The sequence below is a fragment of the Columba livia genome, chromosome W (assembly GCF_036013475.1).
Source record: "Columba livia isolate bColLiv1 breed racing homer chromosome W, bColLiv1.pat.W.v2, whole genome shotgun sequence".
Classification (NCBI taxonomy): Eukaryota; Metazoa; Chordata; class Aves; order Columbiformes; family Columbidae; genus Columba; species Columba livia.
The window spans coordinates 1,856,326-1,874,177 of NC_088641.1; the positions used below are offsets into that span (position 1 = coordinate 1,856,326).

The 17,852-nt window shown below is 49.4% G+C and overlaps 1 protein-coding gene across 2 annotated transcripts in view; it reads left to right on the forward strand.

Annotated features, from left to right (window-relative positions):
- The window catches only part of LOC102091390 (unconventional myosin-Vb), a 60,510-nt gene that overhangs the window by 18,584 nt on the left and 24,074 nt on the right, over nucleotides 1–17,852 (forward strand). For both annotated transcript variants that reach the window (XM_065044646.1, XM_065044647.1), the window contains exons 9-15: nucleotides 4,504–4,585; nucleotides 5,397–5,537; nucleotides 8,629–8,751; nucleotides 10,382–10,465; nucleotides 11,196–11,345; nucleotides 11,918–12,015; nucleotides 14,439–14,525. In XM_065044646.1, the coding sequence (XP_064900718.1) occupies nucleotides 4,504–4,585; nucleotides 5,397–5,537; nucleotides 8,629–8,751; nucleotides 10,382–10,465; nucleotides 11,196–11,345; nucleotides 11,918–12,015; nucleotides 14,439–14,525 (765 nt within the window). The remainder of the gene's footprint in view (nucleotides 1–4,503; nucleotides 4,586–5,396; nucleotides 5,538–8,628; nucleotides 8,752–10,381; nucleotides 10,466–11,195; nucleotides 11,346–11,917; nucleotides 12,016–14,438; nucleotides 14,526–17,852) is intronic.

Here is a 17,852-nt window from a genome sequence, read left to right on the forward strand (position 1 = left end):
ACCTCACCCATGGTCCTAGGACCCTCAGCCGTGGTCCTGAGACCCTCAGCCATGATCCTCAGAACCTCACCCATGGTCCTAGGACCCTCAGCCGTGGTCCTGAGACCCTCAGCCATGATCCTCAGAACCTCACCCATGGTCCTAGGACCCTCAGCCATGGTCCTGAGACCCTCAGCCATGATCCTCAGAACCTCACCCAAGGCCCTGGGACCCTCAGCCATGGTCCTCAGAACCTTGCCCATGGCCCCAAGACCCTCAAACGTGGTTCTCAGAACCTCACCCAAGGCCCTGGGACCCTCAGCCATGGTCCTCAGAACCTTGCCCATGGCCCCAAGACCCTCAAACGTGGTTCTCAGAACCTCAGCCACGGTCCTCAGACCCTCAACCATCATCCTCAGAACTTTGCCCGTGGCCCCAAGACCCTCAAACATGGTCCTCAGAACCTCAGCCATGGTCCTCAGACTCTCAGCCATTGTCCTCAGAACTTTGCCCATGGCCCCAAGACCGTCAAATGTGGTCCTTGACCCTCACCCATGGCCCTAGGACCCTCACCCATGGCTCTGAGACCCTCACCCGTTGTCCTCAGACCCTCACCCATGGCCCTAGGACCCTCACCCATGGCCCTAGGACCCTCACCCATGGCCCTCAACCGTTGTCCTCAGAACCTTGCCCAAGGCCATAGGACCCTCAGCCCTGAGACCATAGGACCCTGAGACCATCAAGCATCGTCCTCAGAACCTTCACCCATGGCCCCAAGACCCTCAAACATGGCCCTGAGACCCTCACCCATGTCCCTGAGACCCTCACCCGTGGCCCTGAGGTTCTCAAACCTGGGTCAATGCAGAAAGCTGGACCTCCGAGTTACAAAACCAACCGCGGTCTTTCCAAAATCAGAATCAAAGGAGACTTGAGGATAACGCTCATGAAAGATTAAGCTTGAAAACCTGTTAGTGTGGAAGAAAAACCTTCCTTAGCCGCGCGTCTCCTGTGCGTCACGTCCCGCCGATGCTTTTACAGCGCCGGTGTCGCCGCGGGGTACGATGTTTGGGGTTATTTTCTCCATAGAGTCCTGCAGATCCCATGGCAAGAAGTAGATTGGCAGAGGGTGTCCCCATGGGTGGGATTTCTGGAGACAGGGTCCAAATGCAAAGTACAGAGGTTGTGGGGTTTATCTCCTAATTCTCAGCCTTTCGTCCTTATTCCTCTGCTGGTTTTGGGGTGAGACGGCAAAGCGTTAAAAACCTTTCCGTATTAATTAAAAGCGCATCGTTTGCTTTAGCAGCAATACCCAACCAAATAGTGGATTCACACGGTGTCCCCGGAATCGACGGGGGCGATTTTTCCCTCTGCTTGCCGTGTGAAGTGTGAACACCCAGGTGACCGGCTGTATGCTGGACTTATTTATGAACTTTAAATATTTAAGCATCAACCCCGGTGCTGCGCTCGATGTAGGAGATACCAGTCAGAACGGGGAACGGGAGCAAAGCCAAAGCGCAGCGTTCACCCCGCGATATCGGCTCGTCAGAGCTGTCCCCAAGCCGGGTTGATGCAACGACATGGTGAATATATTTAATTCTTGCACCAGGATACAGGCGCTCAAACCAACAGAACAAAACAGCCGTCGGTTTACGCTCCGTCAATTAACGAATTGCGCTGGTAGAGTTGCTTAATTAGCGACTTGGTGACGTCTTCCTTGGAGTTGATGTTGTGCAGCTGCTCAGCCCCCGGCCGAGGGCTCGTAAATCACATCTGGTGTCTCCTGAGTGGAAAAAGAGTTTCCCCTCCCATATCTTTTCCCCTCGTAGCGCCGCTCTCGTCGTGTTTTCCATCTCTGTTTTAATTAAGTCTTTTCTTGGCCTGTTGCTCCCGTGATGAACCTGCAGGAATTATTTCCAAGGAAGTCACGTCCCTTTAGTTGCGGAGAGCTGACGATGACTCGGTGCGGTGGCTGCGCACCAAGGTCAAGAAGCTCTTCACCATCGAGACCCTCGGCGCGTGTTTAACACAAGTATTGATCCCAGGCACCGCCTTTTGTCGCTGTCCTGTCCCAACGGATGGGATGAGGGATGAGTTAACTCTAGACGCGACACGCACCCTGATTCAACAGATGGGACCACGTGTGAGTTAACTCTGGGTTAATTCTGCGCCGTTATGTGAAGCGAATGACAGACAATCACCCCCAGGGTCCAATTCAGTTGTTTTACTAAAAGTACTTGTAGCATCAGTAGCTATAATATGAAATTGAACCAGAAATCAACAGCAGAGCTTAAAGATGGTGTTATCCTTATATGTTCAAAAGGGAAAGAGAGTGGTAGAGAGGGAAGGAAAACTAAGGTATAACGGAGAGAGAAAGAGAGTAATCTATATATATGGAAGGAGGGACAAAGAAATTGGAGAAGAGAGAAGGAAAGAGTGAGGGATCCAGTCTCTTACGGCCCCGCAGTGTGGATGACAGGACTCGTGCGATGACGTGTGGCCTCGGCGTTCCACGGCGAGGATGCCGGGGTCAGGAGCACAGCTCCTGGTTGGTTCGGAGGGAGGAGGGTGCTGGTGTTCTCTTGGTGAGGCCAAGCTGGTATTTCCTTTGGTGAGACTGGTAGGCTGGTATTCCCTACCCGTGCTGTTTTGGGTGAGCTTTTTATAGCTCCCAGAGTGGGGGAAAGTCTGGGGGGGGGAAAGTGGTGATTGCAAAAGAGGGACAAGTCTGGCCAAGTCCGGGGCCATGTCAAAGGGTCTCAGCTTTTCCCCTTTGTTTGCTGAGCTGGGCATATCAGGAGATGGGGCTATGTGCCCTCCAGCACACCCTCCATCTCCCATCGGTCAGCCGGCCTGATCTGTGGCTTGTTAGCTTGTCGTTGATATGTAGATCGCGGTTCCCCCTGCTCTCAATGTGATATCGCCTGGCTGAACTAGTTTCACAGAATCCCGGAATGTCGGGGATTGAAGGGACCTGGCAAGCTCATGCAGTGCAATCCCCCCATGGAGCAGGAACACCCAGATGAGGTTACACAGGAAGGTGTCCAGGCGGGTTGGAATGTCTGCACAGAAGGAGACTCCACAACCCCCTGGGCAGCCTGGGCCAGGCTCTGCCACCCTCACCAGGAACAAGTTGCTTCTCAAATTTAAGTGGAACCTTTTGTCTTCCAGTTTGCACCCATTGTCCCTTGACCTGTCACTGGTTGTCACCGAGAAGAGCCTGGCTCCATCCTCCTGACACTCCCCCTTTAGATATCTGTAAACATGAATGAGTCCCCCCTCAGTGTCCTCTTGTCCAGCTCCAGAGCCCCAGCTCCCTCAGCCTTTCCTCACACGGGAGATGCTCCACTCCCTCCAGCATCTTGGTGGCTGCGCTGGACTCTCTGCAGCAGTTCCCTGTCCTGCTGGAACTGAGGGGCCACAGCTGGACACAAGATTCCAGGTGTGGTCTCCCCAGGGCAGAGCAGAGGGGCAGGAGAACCTCTCGGACCTACTGACCACCCCCTTCTAACCCACCCCAGGTACCATTGGCTTCCTGGCCACAAGGGCCCAGTGCTGGCTCATGGTCACCCTGCTGTCCCCAGCACCCCCAGGTCCCTTTCCCCTACGCTGCTCTCTAATAGCTCATTCCCCAACTTACACTGAACCTGGGGTTGTTCTGCCCAGACTCAAGACTCTACCCTTGCCCTTGTTCTATTTCATTACATTTTCCCGCCCAGCTCTCCAGCCTGTCCAGGTCTCTGATGGCAGCACAGCCTCTGGCGTGTCACCACTCCTCCCAGTTTCAATACTCAACAGTTGTGTTTAAGATCACAAAGCTCAGTTTCTGGCACGGGGAGGGAGCAGAGAGCTGATCCTCGGTTTCTTCAGGGATTGCTAAAAGCACAAAAGTGCCTCTTTTTCCCCTTCTTTCCATTTTCTTTCTCCCAAGGGCTGAGCTATATTTTTGATGAACGCTTGGTGATACCTGAGGAACAGCTGCATCGTGTGGAGAACAGCCAGCTGGTCCTCAGAAAGTGCTAGAAATACTCATTTTGGGGTAAAACCAACAAGTTTCATGTGTTTAATACTTTATACTGTTCTGCCACCTTCTCCTGTGCTATCAGGGATAAAATACAGAAGCTATGATGAATTTAATACCTTTTTTTTCCACGTTAAAAATACCACATCGGGTCTTTCGGGGCAGCTCCTGTTTCTCCATCACCTTCACGGCGAATACATTTGGATTTAATATTTCATTATGTTTTTTTCCATGAGAGAGGCCGTTACGTTTCTCATCTCGGCGCTTCCACCTGATGGGCAGGAAGCTGCAGTCACACCGAATATCTCAACCATGCGTAGAAGGGACATTTTGAATCCCCGGAGTCTTAGGGAGACATTTTGTGGAACGAGGAATCAAGTGTAGATTTGGGATAGAAAAAATGCAAAGAAACGGTTGAATCACCGGTGTTCCCCATCACCGTGGCGCTAAAAGTAGATTTCTTCTTGGCGATGAAGCTTAACGCTGGTTTATTCGTCGCTTTGCAGGTTTGAAACGTTTGAAGTGAACAGCTTCGAGCAGTTTTGCATCAACTACGCCAACGAAAAGCTCCAGCAGCAGTTCAACTCGGTAAGGTCAGCTTGGCCACCGCCAAGTACCCTGCGGTACTTGAAACCGGATCAAACGCCTCGACGCAAACGTTTGGGGTGTATCTAATGCCGCTAAAAACCAAAAGCGAACTATGGATCGTGTTTGCGCTGTTCGTATCTCGCTTAGGATGCCCAACTAGTGCTTCTGAAGCTTCGAAATTCAAACTCCGAGGTGACGTTTGAAGAGGTTTTCAAAAGCCATCTTTGAAGAAGCGTTTTTTAATATGCTTAGAGTAGCTGCGAAATAGAGACAATTGATCCACTTGGACAGAGGTCTGAGATATATAAGCCGTGCAAAGATGATTTTGAGTCAAGTTTTTAATAAGAATCTACAATAGAAAGATGCCGCTGTTGATATCCTTTGTGGACTGGTGGGTGCTCTTTGTGAAGCTCCCGACTCGTCACTTGCTGCAGGTCACTACTTTAATTAGCAAAACACTAATAAAGGAGAGACAGAGGACAGTTTTCCCAGCCCTAGAGATATAAATATCATCGCCACTTCAATATTTGGCTCCAGCTTAAACGGAGTGACAGCTTCAGTCATTTTCTGGTTGAAAGTCATAAAACCTTCTATTTTTATTTCTCTCCCGCTTGGTTTCTTAGTGTGATGCTTCTTAGTTTCCTCACTAGAAGGCAAATTGTGCTTGCACGTGCGGCACCAATTCTTATGGCTTCGGGATGTGCCGAGGGAACATTCTGGATGCGCCCAGGGAATATTCAGCTCCGGTGCAAACGGGGACACGTCAGGTTCAGGTGCTGGTCGATAACTCATCTGTTCTTTCCCCTCTCAGCACGTGTTTAAGCTGGAACAAGAAGAGTACATGAAGGAGGGAATCCCTTGGACTCTCATCGATTTCTACGATAACCAGCCCTGCATAGACCTTATAGAGGCAAAACTTGGCATCTTGGACCTGCTGGATGAAGAGTGCAAGGTAAAAAGCCTTTTCATAAAGATGTTTTGGTTTTATACAAGTTTAAAGAACGGGTTTTAACCTATGGTAGCTTGCAGGAGGGTAACTATCTCCTTTCATGTGCATCTGTTGGCATTTTATATGTTTTAGGACCTTTCAGAACCTCCTTGGTAGATATTTGCTGCCAACTTGGGTACCTGGTGTGACCAGAGCTCGCATTTCTGGCCTGAGTGCACACAGGGATGGTCGTTGCTTGCGACTTTGGATTCCTTCATTCTTATCCAGGAGCTGGAGTTCCTCCCCAAAATGGCGGCACCAGGGGCACCTCAGGGCTCAAAATGGCGGCACCAGGGGCACCTCGGGGCTCAAAATGGCGGCACCAGAATCACCTCAGGGCTCAAAATGGCGGCACCAGGGCCACCTTGGGGCTCAAAATGGCGGCACCAGGGGCACCAGAATCACCTCAGGGCTCAAAATGGTGGTGAGAGGTGTGGCAGGATCACCTCCCAAGAAAGGCCTTGAGGTGCTGGAGCGAGTGGAGAGAAGGGAACGGAGCTGGGGAAGGGGCTGGAGCACAAGTGTGATGGGAGCGGCTGAGGGACCTGGGGGGTTCAGCTGGAGAACAGGAGCTGAGGGGACACAGGGACACAAAGAAACGGCCTCAAGTTGCACCAGGGGAGGTTGAGGTTGGATCTGGGGAACAATTTCTTCCCCAAAGGGCTGTGGGGCATTGGAACAGGCTGCCCAGGGCAGTGCTGGAGTCACCATCCCTGGAGGGGTTGGAAATACACACATGAGGTTCTTAGTGACATCGGTCAGTGCCAGGGGTGGGTTAACAGTTGGACTCAATGATCTTGAGGGTCTTTTCCAACCAAAATGATTCTACGATTCAGTGATCAGAGGGAAAGGTTTTGAATCCTTTTCTCAGAGCACTGTCCCTGTTGGGATTTCAGGCTGACCTGTCCTTGTTGGGGACAGCTGCCGCCTGTCAAGTGCCTGCTCTCCTCCAAGTGACAGGGCACAACCAGACTGTCCCAACCCACACGTCCCACCAGCTCAGCCCTCCCTGGGATACGGACACTTTGCCCTTTTCAACTCCGATCTCGAGAAGACTCCTTTAAAATGATAACGAATTAAACTTGATTTGATGACATTCAAATAGCGTCTTAGGCAGTGCTGTCTCAGGAGGTCAGACTAGACTATCAGCTTGATATTCAGCACCGTTTCATTTAGTCTCCGCTAAATTCTTCAGGCTCAAACCAGCTCCTGGGGGTCGTGAAGAACATAAGGAAACAGCAGCTTTGCTGTAGATCTGCCTGCTACTCCTTTTTTCATCCATACTTCTTTTTGACCAAAAGAAATGGAACACAAGATCTATCCCCCCCCCATCAAACGCCAATTATCTGCGTATTTACCTGTCAGTAGGGAACGCCGTCATTAATCACAGGCCCTTATTACAAGCCCTGTAATTGGCTCTTTTATAATAACCTGCAAGCGTTCTCCAGCTTTATGAACATTTGGGCAAAACCTGTCAACTAAAAGCACCGGTTTATGGATGAAAACCTTCACCCCCGCGTCACTGGCAGCAGCGTTCGGCCTCTTGGGGAGAACCAACCGCGGGACCACAATGGGGTAATTGCGAGTCGTCTCGTTAGCACGTACAACGGTGGAAAATAAATATATTCCGGGACTGAAATGCCATCGAGGGGGGTCCTGGTAACATAATGAAACATCAGCGCAAATGCAGAGGGTTTGGCGCTAATGTTCTCGTTTCGCAGTATGGAGTTTGATATTTTTAATCTTTAATGTGAGGTTGAGGAGGGGGTGGTTGGGTAGATGTCGAAGCCGTTCGGCTAACGAAGGTCACAGATCTTGAGTCTTGTCGCTGTTCAGAGAATGGGGCTGGACGGGATTGAAGTGGGAATTGGCAATAAAATAGAGTCTGGAGTTGAGATTGGAGTTTTAAGGACTAAACCTGTCTCATGAAAGCAAGCGATAAAACCCCTAACTCTGAAAAAAAGAGATGACTTTAGGATTTGGTTGAATTTGGGGGTTTTTAAACAGCTTCGAGGTCCCACGAGTTGGAAGCTGTTGTAGAATTTTGAAGGTTGGAGGGAGTTTGTGGAGGTTATTTTGTCCAACCCCCGGTTATGTCCCTGGTCTGCCCAGCAGGACTCGTCATCTCCATAGGATTGTGACCTTATGTCCTTCGGAGTCCTCCAAGTGACTCTTCCCCATTTCCCGCACTGGAGCATCACCCGCCCAGATCTGGAGCTTTTAGAACCTCTTGCTTTTGCTTGGACATTAAAAGATGCCAGAGGAACAGCGAGAGTTGGTGTCCCATGGCCAGAAACCAAGGCCACCACGATGGGTGCGACGTTGACGTGCTCTAGCACAAACTGATGAGCCTGAAGAAGAGGGGACGGAGTCACCGCAGGGCTGACGCTGTTGGTGGGAAGTACTTTGGGCTAAGAGCAGAGCCCTTGAGGAGAACAAGACCAATGGAGAACCCATCAGGAGAGATGGGCATTGAGGAGGGTGGTTGTCCTCTGAAAATTCGGTTCTTGGAAGTTGGGAGGGCGTGTGGAAGATGACTTGTATGTCTGGGGTGGCCTGAGGGTATGGTTGGTCTAATCGTGGTGGGAATGACTTTGGTGGAGCGGACAGAAGACCTTGAGGTTGGAGGGAAGACATGAAGAGCTCTGAAGAGGAGGAGCCACTTGGGGTTGATACTTTTGCAAGAGGAATTCTAGAATCACGGAACCATTTTGGTTGGAAAAGTCCTTTTATGTGCCAAATACATTTTTTAACCCTATTTAGAAGATGCTCATTAACCTTTCTGGTTAATTAATCCTTCTGTCAAGTGCCAAGAACATTCACATCTGCTCCTCACAGACCTGTTTGCCATCCCACTTGTCTCTCTGCGTCTCCGTGATGCTATTTTGCATTAATTTAAGAAGTTTACAGTTATTTAGAACTAGAATTGGAGGAGCTGAAATTCATTTTGCACATATTCCTGTATCCTGAACGCCAAGAAATCCCCCAAGGGCTCCAAAATCACTCTGTATAGCCAACCACAACTTTATTTTTGCTCTGTTTTCTCCCCGTGCAGGTTCCCAAAGGCACCGACCAGAACTGGGCGCAGAAGCTCTACGACCGGCACGGCGCCTGCCAGCACTTCCAGAAACCCCGCATGTCCAACACGTCCTTCATCGTCCTCCACTTCGCCGACAAGGTAAGAAAAACAAAGAAACACCATGAGAAATTCAGTTATAGCCCCACGAGGCGCTTTTTGGTGATAGGGATGGGTGGTTGACCGTCATCTTGGTTGGACAATCAGATCTAGATCAGCTTGGAGAACTTCAGCCTCCAAATTCACAGAATCTCAGAATCCCAGAGTGTCAGGGGTTGAAGGGCCCTGGCAAGCTCATGCAGTGCAATCCCCCCATGGAGCAGGAACACCCAGATGAGGTTACACAGGAAGGTGTCCAGGCGGGTTGGAATGTCTGCACAGAAGGAGACTCCACAACCCCCTGGGCAGCCTGGGCCAGGCTCTGCCACCCTCACCAGGAACAAGTTGCTTCTCAAATTTAAGTGGAACCTTTTGTGTTCCAGTTTGCACCCATTACCCCTTGTCCTGTCACTGGTTGTCACCGAGAAGAGCCTGGCTCCATCCTCCTGACACTCCCCCTTTAGATATCTGTAAACATGAATGAGTCCCCCCTCAGTGTCCTCTTGTCCAGCTCCAGAGCCCCAGCTCCCTCAGCCTTTCCTCACACGGGAGATGCTCCACTCCCTCCAGCATCTTGGTGGCTGCGCTGGACTCTCTCCAGCAGTTCCCTGTCCTGCTGGAACTGAGGGGCCACAGCTGGACACAAGATTCCAGGTGTGGTCTCCCCAGGGCAGAGCAGAGGGGCAGGAGAACCTCTCGGACCTACTGACCACCCCCTTCTAACCCACCCCAGGTACCATTGGCTTCCTGGCCACAAGGGCCCAGTGCTGGCTCATGGTCACCCTGCTGTCCCCAGCACCCCCAGGTCCCTTTCCCCTACGCTGCTCTCTAATAGGTCATTCCCCAACTTACACTGAACCTGGGGTTGTTCTGCCCAGATTCAAGACTCTACACTTGCCCTTGTTCTATTTCATTACATTTTCCCGCCCAACTCTCCAGCCTGTCCAGGTCTCTGATGGCAGCACAGCCTCTGGCGTGTCACCACTCCTCCCAGCTTGGTGTCACCAGCAAACTTGCTGACAGTCACTCTATTCCCTCGGCCAAATCACTGATGAATATCTTGAACAATCCCGGCCCCAGCACTGCCCCTGAGGCACTGCACTAGATCCAGGCCTCAACTGGACTCTGCCCATTGACCACGACTCTCTGGCTTCTTCCCTTCAGCCAGGTCACACTCCACCTCACTCCCCGCTCATCCAGACCGCACTCCCTCAGTTCAGCTTTTTGAGCTAAACTTTAAGTAGGGGAGAGGAAAATCCCTAATCTCAAAAATATATTCCAAAATATATTGGAAAGGGAGTGATTTTAGAAGAGCAGGAGCTGCGAGTGTTGGAATGATGGAGGAGAACATGAGTGGTGACGCTGGAGATGCCAACTGGGTATTCGAAATGTGTCTGGTGCTGTAGGGCCCGTATTAATTGAAATCCTGACACGACACATTTTTATAGCAAAATTTAATATTCACCTTTCCTTAAACACGTTATTTTGCACACGTATCCCTCCCAAATTTGTTCCTCGTTCCGCTTCTCCCCCCACTTTGGTGTCTCGGGTGATGATGGGGAGCGATGGACCAAAACCCCTTGTCCCTGTGTGGTTGGACTTAGTCTGAGCTTCTTCATTTGGTTTGTCCCAGGTGGAATATCAAAGCGAGGGATTCCTGGAAAAAAACAGGGACACGGTGTATGAGGAACAGATCAACATCCTCAAAGCCAGCAAGGTAAACCCAGCGAATCGGGAGATAATCGAGTTAAAATAAAGAACATAAAACACTGGAAATCTGGCATGAGCTCAGAAACATTCCAGCTTCTGCTAAAGCTATTTTACACCATTTCCAATCCATAATCTTAACAAATTAACACATATTGGCGATGGCTCTTGCTCCTGTATTACCCGATTTTGCGCCGTGTACCTTTTCTCTCCCAAATATTGTAAAAACAACTTGCTGCTCGAGAGCTTTTTGGGGAATCCTTGGAATCGGGTGTTAAGTCTTGTGGTGGCTCCATAGGTGACACCAAAATGTGACCTAGATGAGCAAAAACTTGGGAGTTGATGTTGTTTGAATCAAGAGAAGCAATTTGAACGCCGATTGAAAGCGTACGGGTGCGCTGTTAAATACTATTTCCCAGTTTCTATAATGATTATTACGATTAATGCGCCAGTGGTTTTGACTTTGCCAGTTGGGCAGGAGGAGTCTGTCCTTCCCTCTTATCCATAAAATAGATCCAGGGCTGCTACGTGGTCCCGTTTTTTCAAGGTTTGATGAACTAGAAAACACAACGACGAACGGTCCTGCTGAGGTGGTTACGTAGGCAACTCTTCTTGCTTTCGCTTTATTGCCTTTTTGACCCTTTCTGCTTTAAAATGGGGAGGAAAAAGCCACCAGAGCAACGTGACTTGGGTGGGTTGGCTAAACAAAGAGCTGCTCAGGTGTTGGTTTTTGGTTTCAGTATCAAATGGTCGCTGACTTATTCCAAGATGAGAAGGACGCTGCACCCGCCACTTCCGTGGCAAAGGGAACAGCCAAAATCAGCGTCCGTTCTGCCAGACCCGCGATCAAAGCTGCCAACAAGGAGCACAAGAAAACGGTGGGACACCAGGTAACATACGATATGAGCGGATTGGTTGGGGAATGGGACAGGTAAATCCAGATGTTTTTACAGTTCAGATCTCGTTTCTTCAGCTTGAAGCACAGGTTGGGGGGTAAAAGTGAAGGAGACCTTCCCATGACCTTTGTTGAGGATGGGAAGACTTTGGTCATTGCATTTCAAGCCTCAACTGATGAAAGCCCTGAGCAAACGCTTATTGCTCTTGTACCTTATTGATCTGGAAGCCCTGAACCCACCAGTGTCTTCTCTGAATGGCTCCCGCAAGTAACAAGCGATAGGATGAGAGGAAACGGCCTCAAGTTGCGCCAGGAGAGGTTGAGGTTGGATCTTGGGAACCCCACCATCCCTGGAGGGGTTGAAAATACACACAGACGAGGTTCTCAGGGACATGGGGTAGTGCCAGGGGTGGGTTAATGGTTGGACTCCATGATCTTGAGGGTCTTTTCCAACCAAAACGATTTGTTGATCGATGTGCTGGGCTGACACCGCAGGCGGCTTCTTGCCCTTCCTGCCAACTTGGGGTGCGTTGACCCATCACCTCCATCTCTCCTTTTGTCTTTCAGTTCCGCAACTCGTTGCATTTGCTCATGGAGACTCTGAACGCCACCACCCCGCACTACGTGCGCTGCATCAAGCCCAACGACGAGAAGCTCCCGTTTAAGTAAGTGGAATTTCGGCTGACTAAATGTGTTCAGCGTTACAGCCAGAGCGTGCTTTGGACTTTTCCTCTTGCTCCAAGACATTGTGATGCCGTTTCCGTAACCGGAAGGTTCCTCGTAGTTTGCTGGAGTTGCTTCTCTTGGGATTAATAATGTGGTTTTTGTGTCCGTGAAATGAAGATTAACGCAGGTCATAGTAATTCATAGATGCTCTGCTAATACTGAGCATCCTTACTTTGTGCGGTTTCATCTTAGAGTTGCTTTGATTTAAATGGTTTATAGCGCAGTGAAAAGTAGCAGAGAAGGAAATGAAAACCCAAAATGTCTTGGTGCTTCCAAAATAAATGTGGGAAAAGTAAAGACGTGACTTGTATCGACTTTCCAGGTTTCCAGGTGAGCGAATGGCTGAAGGAAAAAGCCAATTTGGATCTTCCTCTAGTTAAACGGCGTATCGTAGGTTTTGAACTGTAGGTGTTACCCTTGTTTAGCCTCTTAGACAAGGTATTTTTATCCAATTTTGTTCCTTTTAAGTTCAGAAATGCTTAGCTCTTAATATGCCTTCAACATGACAATTCAATTCTTCACGTGATGCTCAAATCTTAGTGAATATCGTTTTCTGAACATACGCACCCCTGCTTGTCAAGGTGCAGTAATTAGCTAAACGAACTCATTTGTACTTCTGGGTAGCACATACCAGGAGGATAATTGTGCTTGTGTCACAGTCTGAGTGACGCTTCCCATCTGGCGATCGTCAGAGTTGTTAATAACTCCGGATTTTGGGAAACCAGAATAGGCACAGGAATGATGTGGGTGTAGGATGTTGGACTAGAGACTTTCCAAGGTTTCTTGCTCCCTGAATTACTCTCATTCCTGCTTTCCATCTTGGTGCAAATGTAAGGACTTTTTCTTTAGAAGGTGAGGAACGTCAGAACTTCCAGCCTGGAGGAAACGTTGGCACCACACCATTAAATTTGCTGCATCTGAACTTGATCCCTGATGGAGAAGACTTCAAAGAGAGAGGAATGCCCGACTTCTGCTTATACCTTTGGCAATTTTCCTCCCAAATGCTGTTTCAGGCAGGGTTTGTGATCTCTTACTTGCATTTCCAGGCAAAAAACAACCTACTGGGTGCTTCTGCCTGCGTATTTATCCCACTTTTAAGCTCGTTATTTCAGCCGCAACCCATAGCTGGAATTATTGCTGGAGACAGTCCTGGCTTTCCAGTTGCAGAAAGTTCCCCTCGTGTACAACGTACGTTGCCCTGGGATCTTTCAGGACTGAAGCTTCCCCTTCCTTTTGTTGTGGAAATCTAGCACAGCTACGGACATCGCTACCTGAAAGGAGGTCGTAGCATGGAGGGTGTTGGTCTCTTCCCCCCAGTAGCAAGTGACAGGACAAGAGGAAACGGCCTCAAGTTGCGCCAGGGGAGGTTGAGGTTGGATGTGGGGAACAATTTCTTCCCCAAAGGGCTGTGGGGCATTGGAACAGGCTGCCCAGGGCAGTGGTGGCGTCACCATCCCTGGAGGGGTTGAAAAGGTGTTTAGATGAGGTTCTTAGCGACGTGGTTTAGTGCTGGAGTTAGGTTATGGTTGGACTCGATGATCCTGAGGGCCTCTTCCAACCGGAATGATTTTATGATTCTGTGATCTACGGATATCAACGTTGATGGACTTCAGGATCTACGGACGCCAATGTTAACAGACTTCAGGATCTACAGACATCAACGCTGACGGACCTCAAGATCTATGGACATCAACGTTAACGGACTTCAGGATCTGCAGACGCCAGTGTTAATGGACTTCAAGATCTATGGACATCAGCATTGACGGACTTCAGGATCTACAGATGCCAGCGTTAGTGGCCTTCAAGATCTACGGACATCAACGTTAGTGGCCTTCAAGATCTACGGACATCAGCGTTAGTGGCCTTCAGGATCTACGGACATCAGCGTTAGTGGCCTTCAGGATCTACGGACATCAGCGTTAGTGGCCTTCAAGACCTACGGACATCAACGTTAGTGGCCTTCAAGACCTACGGACATCAACGTTAGTGGCCTTCAAGACCTACGGACATCAGCGTTAGTGGCCTTCAGGATCTACGGACATCACCATTGACGCACTCCTAGGATCTACGGACATCAACCTTGATGGACATCAACATCTTTTGAGTCCGAGCTTCATCCAGCAGCCTTGTCCATTGTCCAATGTCTTATGCTGGAGAGCTGGGACCTCTTTGTGCATTTGGTGTTGGGGTGGAAGGAGGTAAAAGTGACGGGAGATGCTGCTACTTGTGCTCTGGGCTAAGAGAAATTGATCCAAAAGTGGGATCATGCCAGGACGCCAACAACTATGTTCTTGCGGATGCTTTAGGTGATGATGTGGGTTCCTCCTCGCTGTGTTAATCTCTGTCTTAAATCTAATCGCAGGTTCGATCCCAAGAGAGCGGTTCAGCAGCTGAGAGCTTGTGGAGTACTGGAGACCATCCGCATCAGTGCCGCCGGCTTCCCCTCCAGGTACCGTGTTGCGAATTTGCCGTGGCCTTAGATATATATGTTAGAAAAGATAATATAGATATATCATTTAGTATTTTGCCACCCCCACGTTCGCTCCTGGCCTCCTCAAATTTAAGAGCTTCGTTATCAAGGTAACGAAAGCCGCTGGAGGGCGCGTTGTGTCACGTCCGGCGTTTCAGCTGCTGCTTTTCAGTTCATTTCCCCAGAAGGAATTTAATGTGGAGAAATCCCTGAAAACGCTGGTACGTGGCAGATAAATGAATCCAGTTTCGCTCCCAGATGGAGGTGAACAGACAGTAACAAAATAACATCTCTATATCCAGCTTGTTTCATCGCTCAAGCTCCCCATCCAAAACCTTGTGCTGTACAGTTCGCTTTCCATTGTTATTTGGCTTCTAACACCTGCTACAATAGTCATTTCAGCCCCAAAAAATTCATGACGCTTGCGGAGAAGGAAAAGAAAGGTTGGAAATTATCATCGCGGGCTTTAGCGCCGCACGTGCAAAGCGTACGAGGCTTCAAGCCCTTCCATATTAAAACAGGAAAGGTTGTGGGCGGTGTGGCTAATTGCGATACAAAATTCCAAAGAGGTGTTTTAAGGCCAGAAAACAATCTATAAATAAGCCCTGAAAATGACAAGGGCAAATAATTGGAAAAATGCGTCGAGTGTGTTTTAGCGCCAAGCAGCTTTGTGTTAATATCAGCACGGCCATCGGGCTTTTTGTAGGAGCAAAGGGGTTATAAATACACTCAGTGAAGAGTCGTGATGCTGAACACCGTGAGTTTTGGGGTTTTTAGCGCAGAAATGTGCTGCTTATCGGTTCATCTTATCTCCCGCAAGGCTGCAAAGAGCTTCGGAGAAAACCAAGACTAATATATTCATCAGTGATTTGGCCGAGGGAATAGAGTGACTGTCAGCAAGTTTGCTGGTGACACCAAGCTGGGAGGAGTGGTGACACGCCAGAGGCTGTGCTGCCATCAGAGACCTGGACAGGCTGGAGAGTTGGGCGGGAAAATGTAATGAAATAGAACAAGGGCAAGTGGAGAGTCTTGAATCTGGGCAGAACAACCCCAGGTTCAGTGTAAGTTGGGGAATGACCTATTAGAGAGCAGCGTAGGGGAAAGGGACCTGGGGGTGCTGGGGACAGCAGGGTGACCATGAGCCAGCACTGGGCCCTTGTGGCCAGGAAGCCAATGGTACCTGGGGTGGGTTAGAAGGGGGTGGTCAGTAGGTCCGAGAGGTTCTCCTGCCCCTCTGCTCTGCCCTGGGGAGACCACACCTGGAATCTTGTGTCCAGCTGTGGCCCCTCAGTTCCAGCAGGACAGGGAACTGCTGGAGAGAGTCCAGCGCAGCCACCAAGATGCTGGAGGGAGTGGAGCATCTCCCGTGTGAGGAAAGGCTGAGGGAGCTGGGGCTCTGGAGCTGGACAAGAGGACACTGAGGGGGGGACTCATTCATGGGGATCAATATGGAAAGGGTGAGTGTCAGGAGGATGGAGCCAGGCTCTTCTGGGTGACAACCAGTGACAGGACAAGGGGCAATGGGTGCAAACTGGAACACAGGAGGTTCCACTTAAATTCGAGAAGAAACTGCCTTTATTTTCTCATTTCCGTGGTTCTCTGCATGAGTAAATTGAAAATAGATCATTTAATTTGAAACATTACGCAGCAATTAAGAAACAGATTTATTAGCATGTGTATAAGTCACTGCAATGAATGGACCATCTGAAATGTGTAGATAGTAAATTTATCATTAGTGTCTCCGTTATAAAGCACGGAGGATGTTATAAAACCATTCGTCTCTGTAGAAACCGGCCACGTAACGATGAGTCTGTAGCAGATTAATTAGCGCAGATCTCCGTTAAAGGAATTTCACGCCAAATCTTGGCTTAAATATTTCATACACCTGCCCCCCAAACAGGCTTTGGCTGCTATAGAAAGATCCATATAGTCCAGCTCTTTACTGCTTAAAATATTGATCCTTTCAGGGGTTGATACCACTTGGAGTTTTGTGTAAAGCATCCAAATCTTGGGTTTTAAACCACAAATAGAAGGTTTAATTTCTGGGGTGTCTTGTGGCTTCTTCCCTCCATCTCATTCTTGTAGATGACAAATTGGGGGGTTGACCAAGTCACCAAGCTCTTGAGCATCTTAGGCTCAAGCCTAAGAAGGGTTTTTGCCACAGATTCAAGTTGGTTTTCTTTGTCCTTCCGTTCCTTTTGTTGCCTTTAGTGACCTGCACTGATTTCAGACTAAAATTTCCATGCTTGAGGTCGGTTGTGCTCGATCTCAGCTTTCCAATTTCATTTAATACCCATCAACAAGTTGAACTGAGGTATCATCTTTAATTGCTCCTTTCTCTTGGGGGGGATCTTATAACGGCGTCTCCAAACCCCCCCGACGCAGCTAATTAAATGAAACCGGTGAAACTCCTGATGAACCAGCTGAGCCCCATCCTTGCAGAGCTTTTATCTTGATATTCCGGGGATGATAATCCAAGTGGTTGTGATCTCAGGGCTGTCACCTCCTGTTAAATCACCGCGAGCGGCCGCGGCAAAACTATGTCATGCCGTTAAAGATGGGCTGGAATGGAAACAAGCGGAAAGATCACCGTGTAAAGCGAGAGCAAGGGGCTGGGAAGAAAGATCGTTGATGCGGTGATTTATGATTGATTTTGAAGGCATTTCTGCAGGTATCTGGCTCTTCATCTGGGGGATCTCCCCAGGAAAATGATGGATTTGGGTGTTTTCCACCCAGCTCTTGCTCACATGTTGCCTCATCCCCATCCGCTCTTTGTCAGAGGAGCCCATGGGATAATTTCTTCCTCCAAAAAGCTGCGGTTAATTAATATCAACCCCTAAACGGACTCTGGGAATGTTCTCACCTTCTCTTTTCTCCTCTCCAAGCAATCCCTGACTTAAATAAGACCCGAACCCGGCGGGAGGTCCCAAGCGCCGCTGGCTCCGTCGTTCTGTCGCTTTTGATTTAGAGCCGTGCGAAGCCTCAAACACGCTTCAAATGGCAACGGGTTTTCTCCGTGCAAAGGAAAGGATCAAAGCCCAAGACGGGAAACGTAATATGAGAATGGAGGCGTTGAGAAAGCAAGTTTAAGCTTAAGCCCGACATAACACGAACCTGTTGTTTTGTGTGATCTTTGCGTTTGCTTTTCACAGAATCGCAGAATGTCAGGGGTTGAAGGGCCCTGGCAAGCTCATGCAGTGCAATCCCCCCATGGAGCAGGAACACCCAGATGAGGTTACACAGGAAGGTGTCCAGGCGGGTTGGAATGTCTGCACAGAAGGAGACTCCACAACCCCCTGGGCAGCC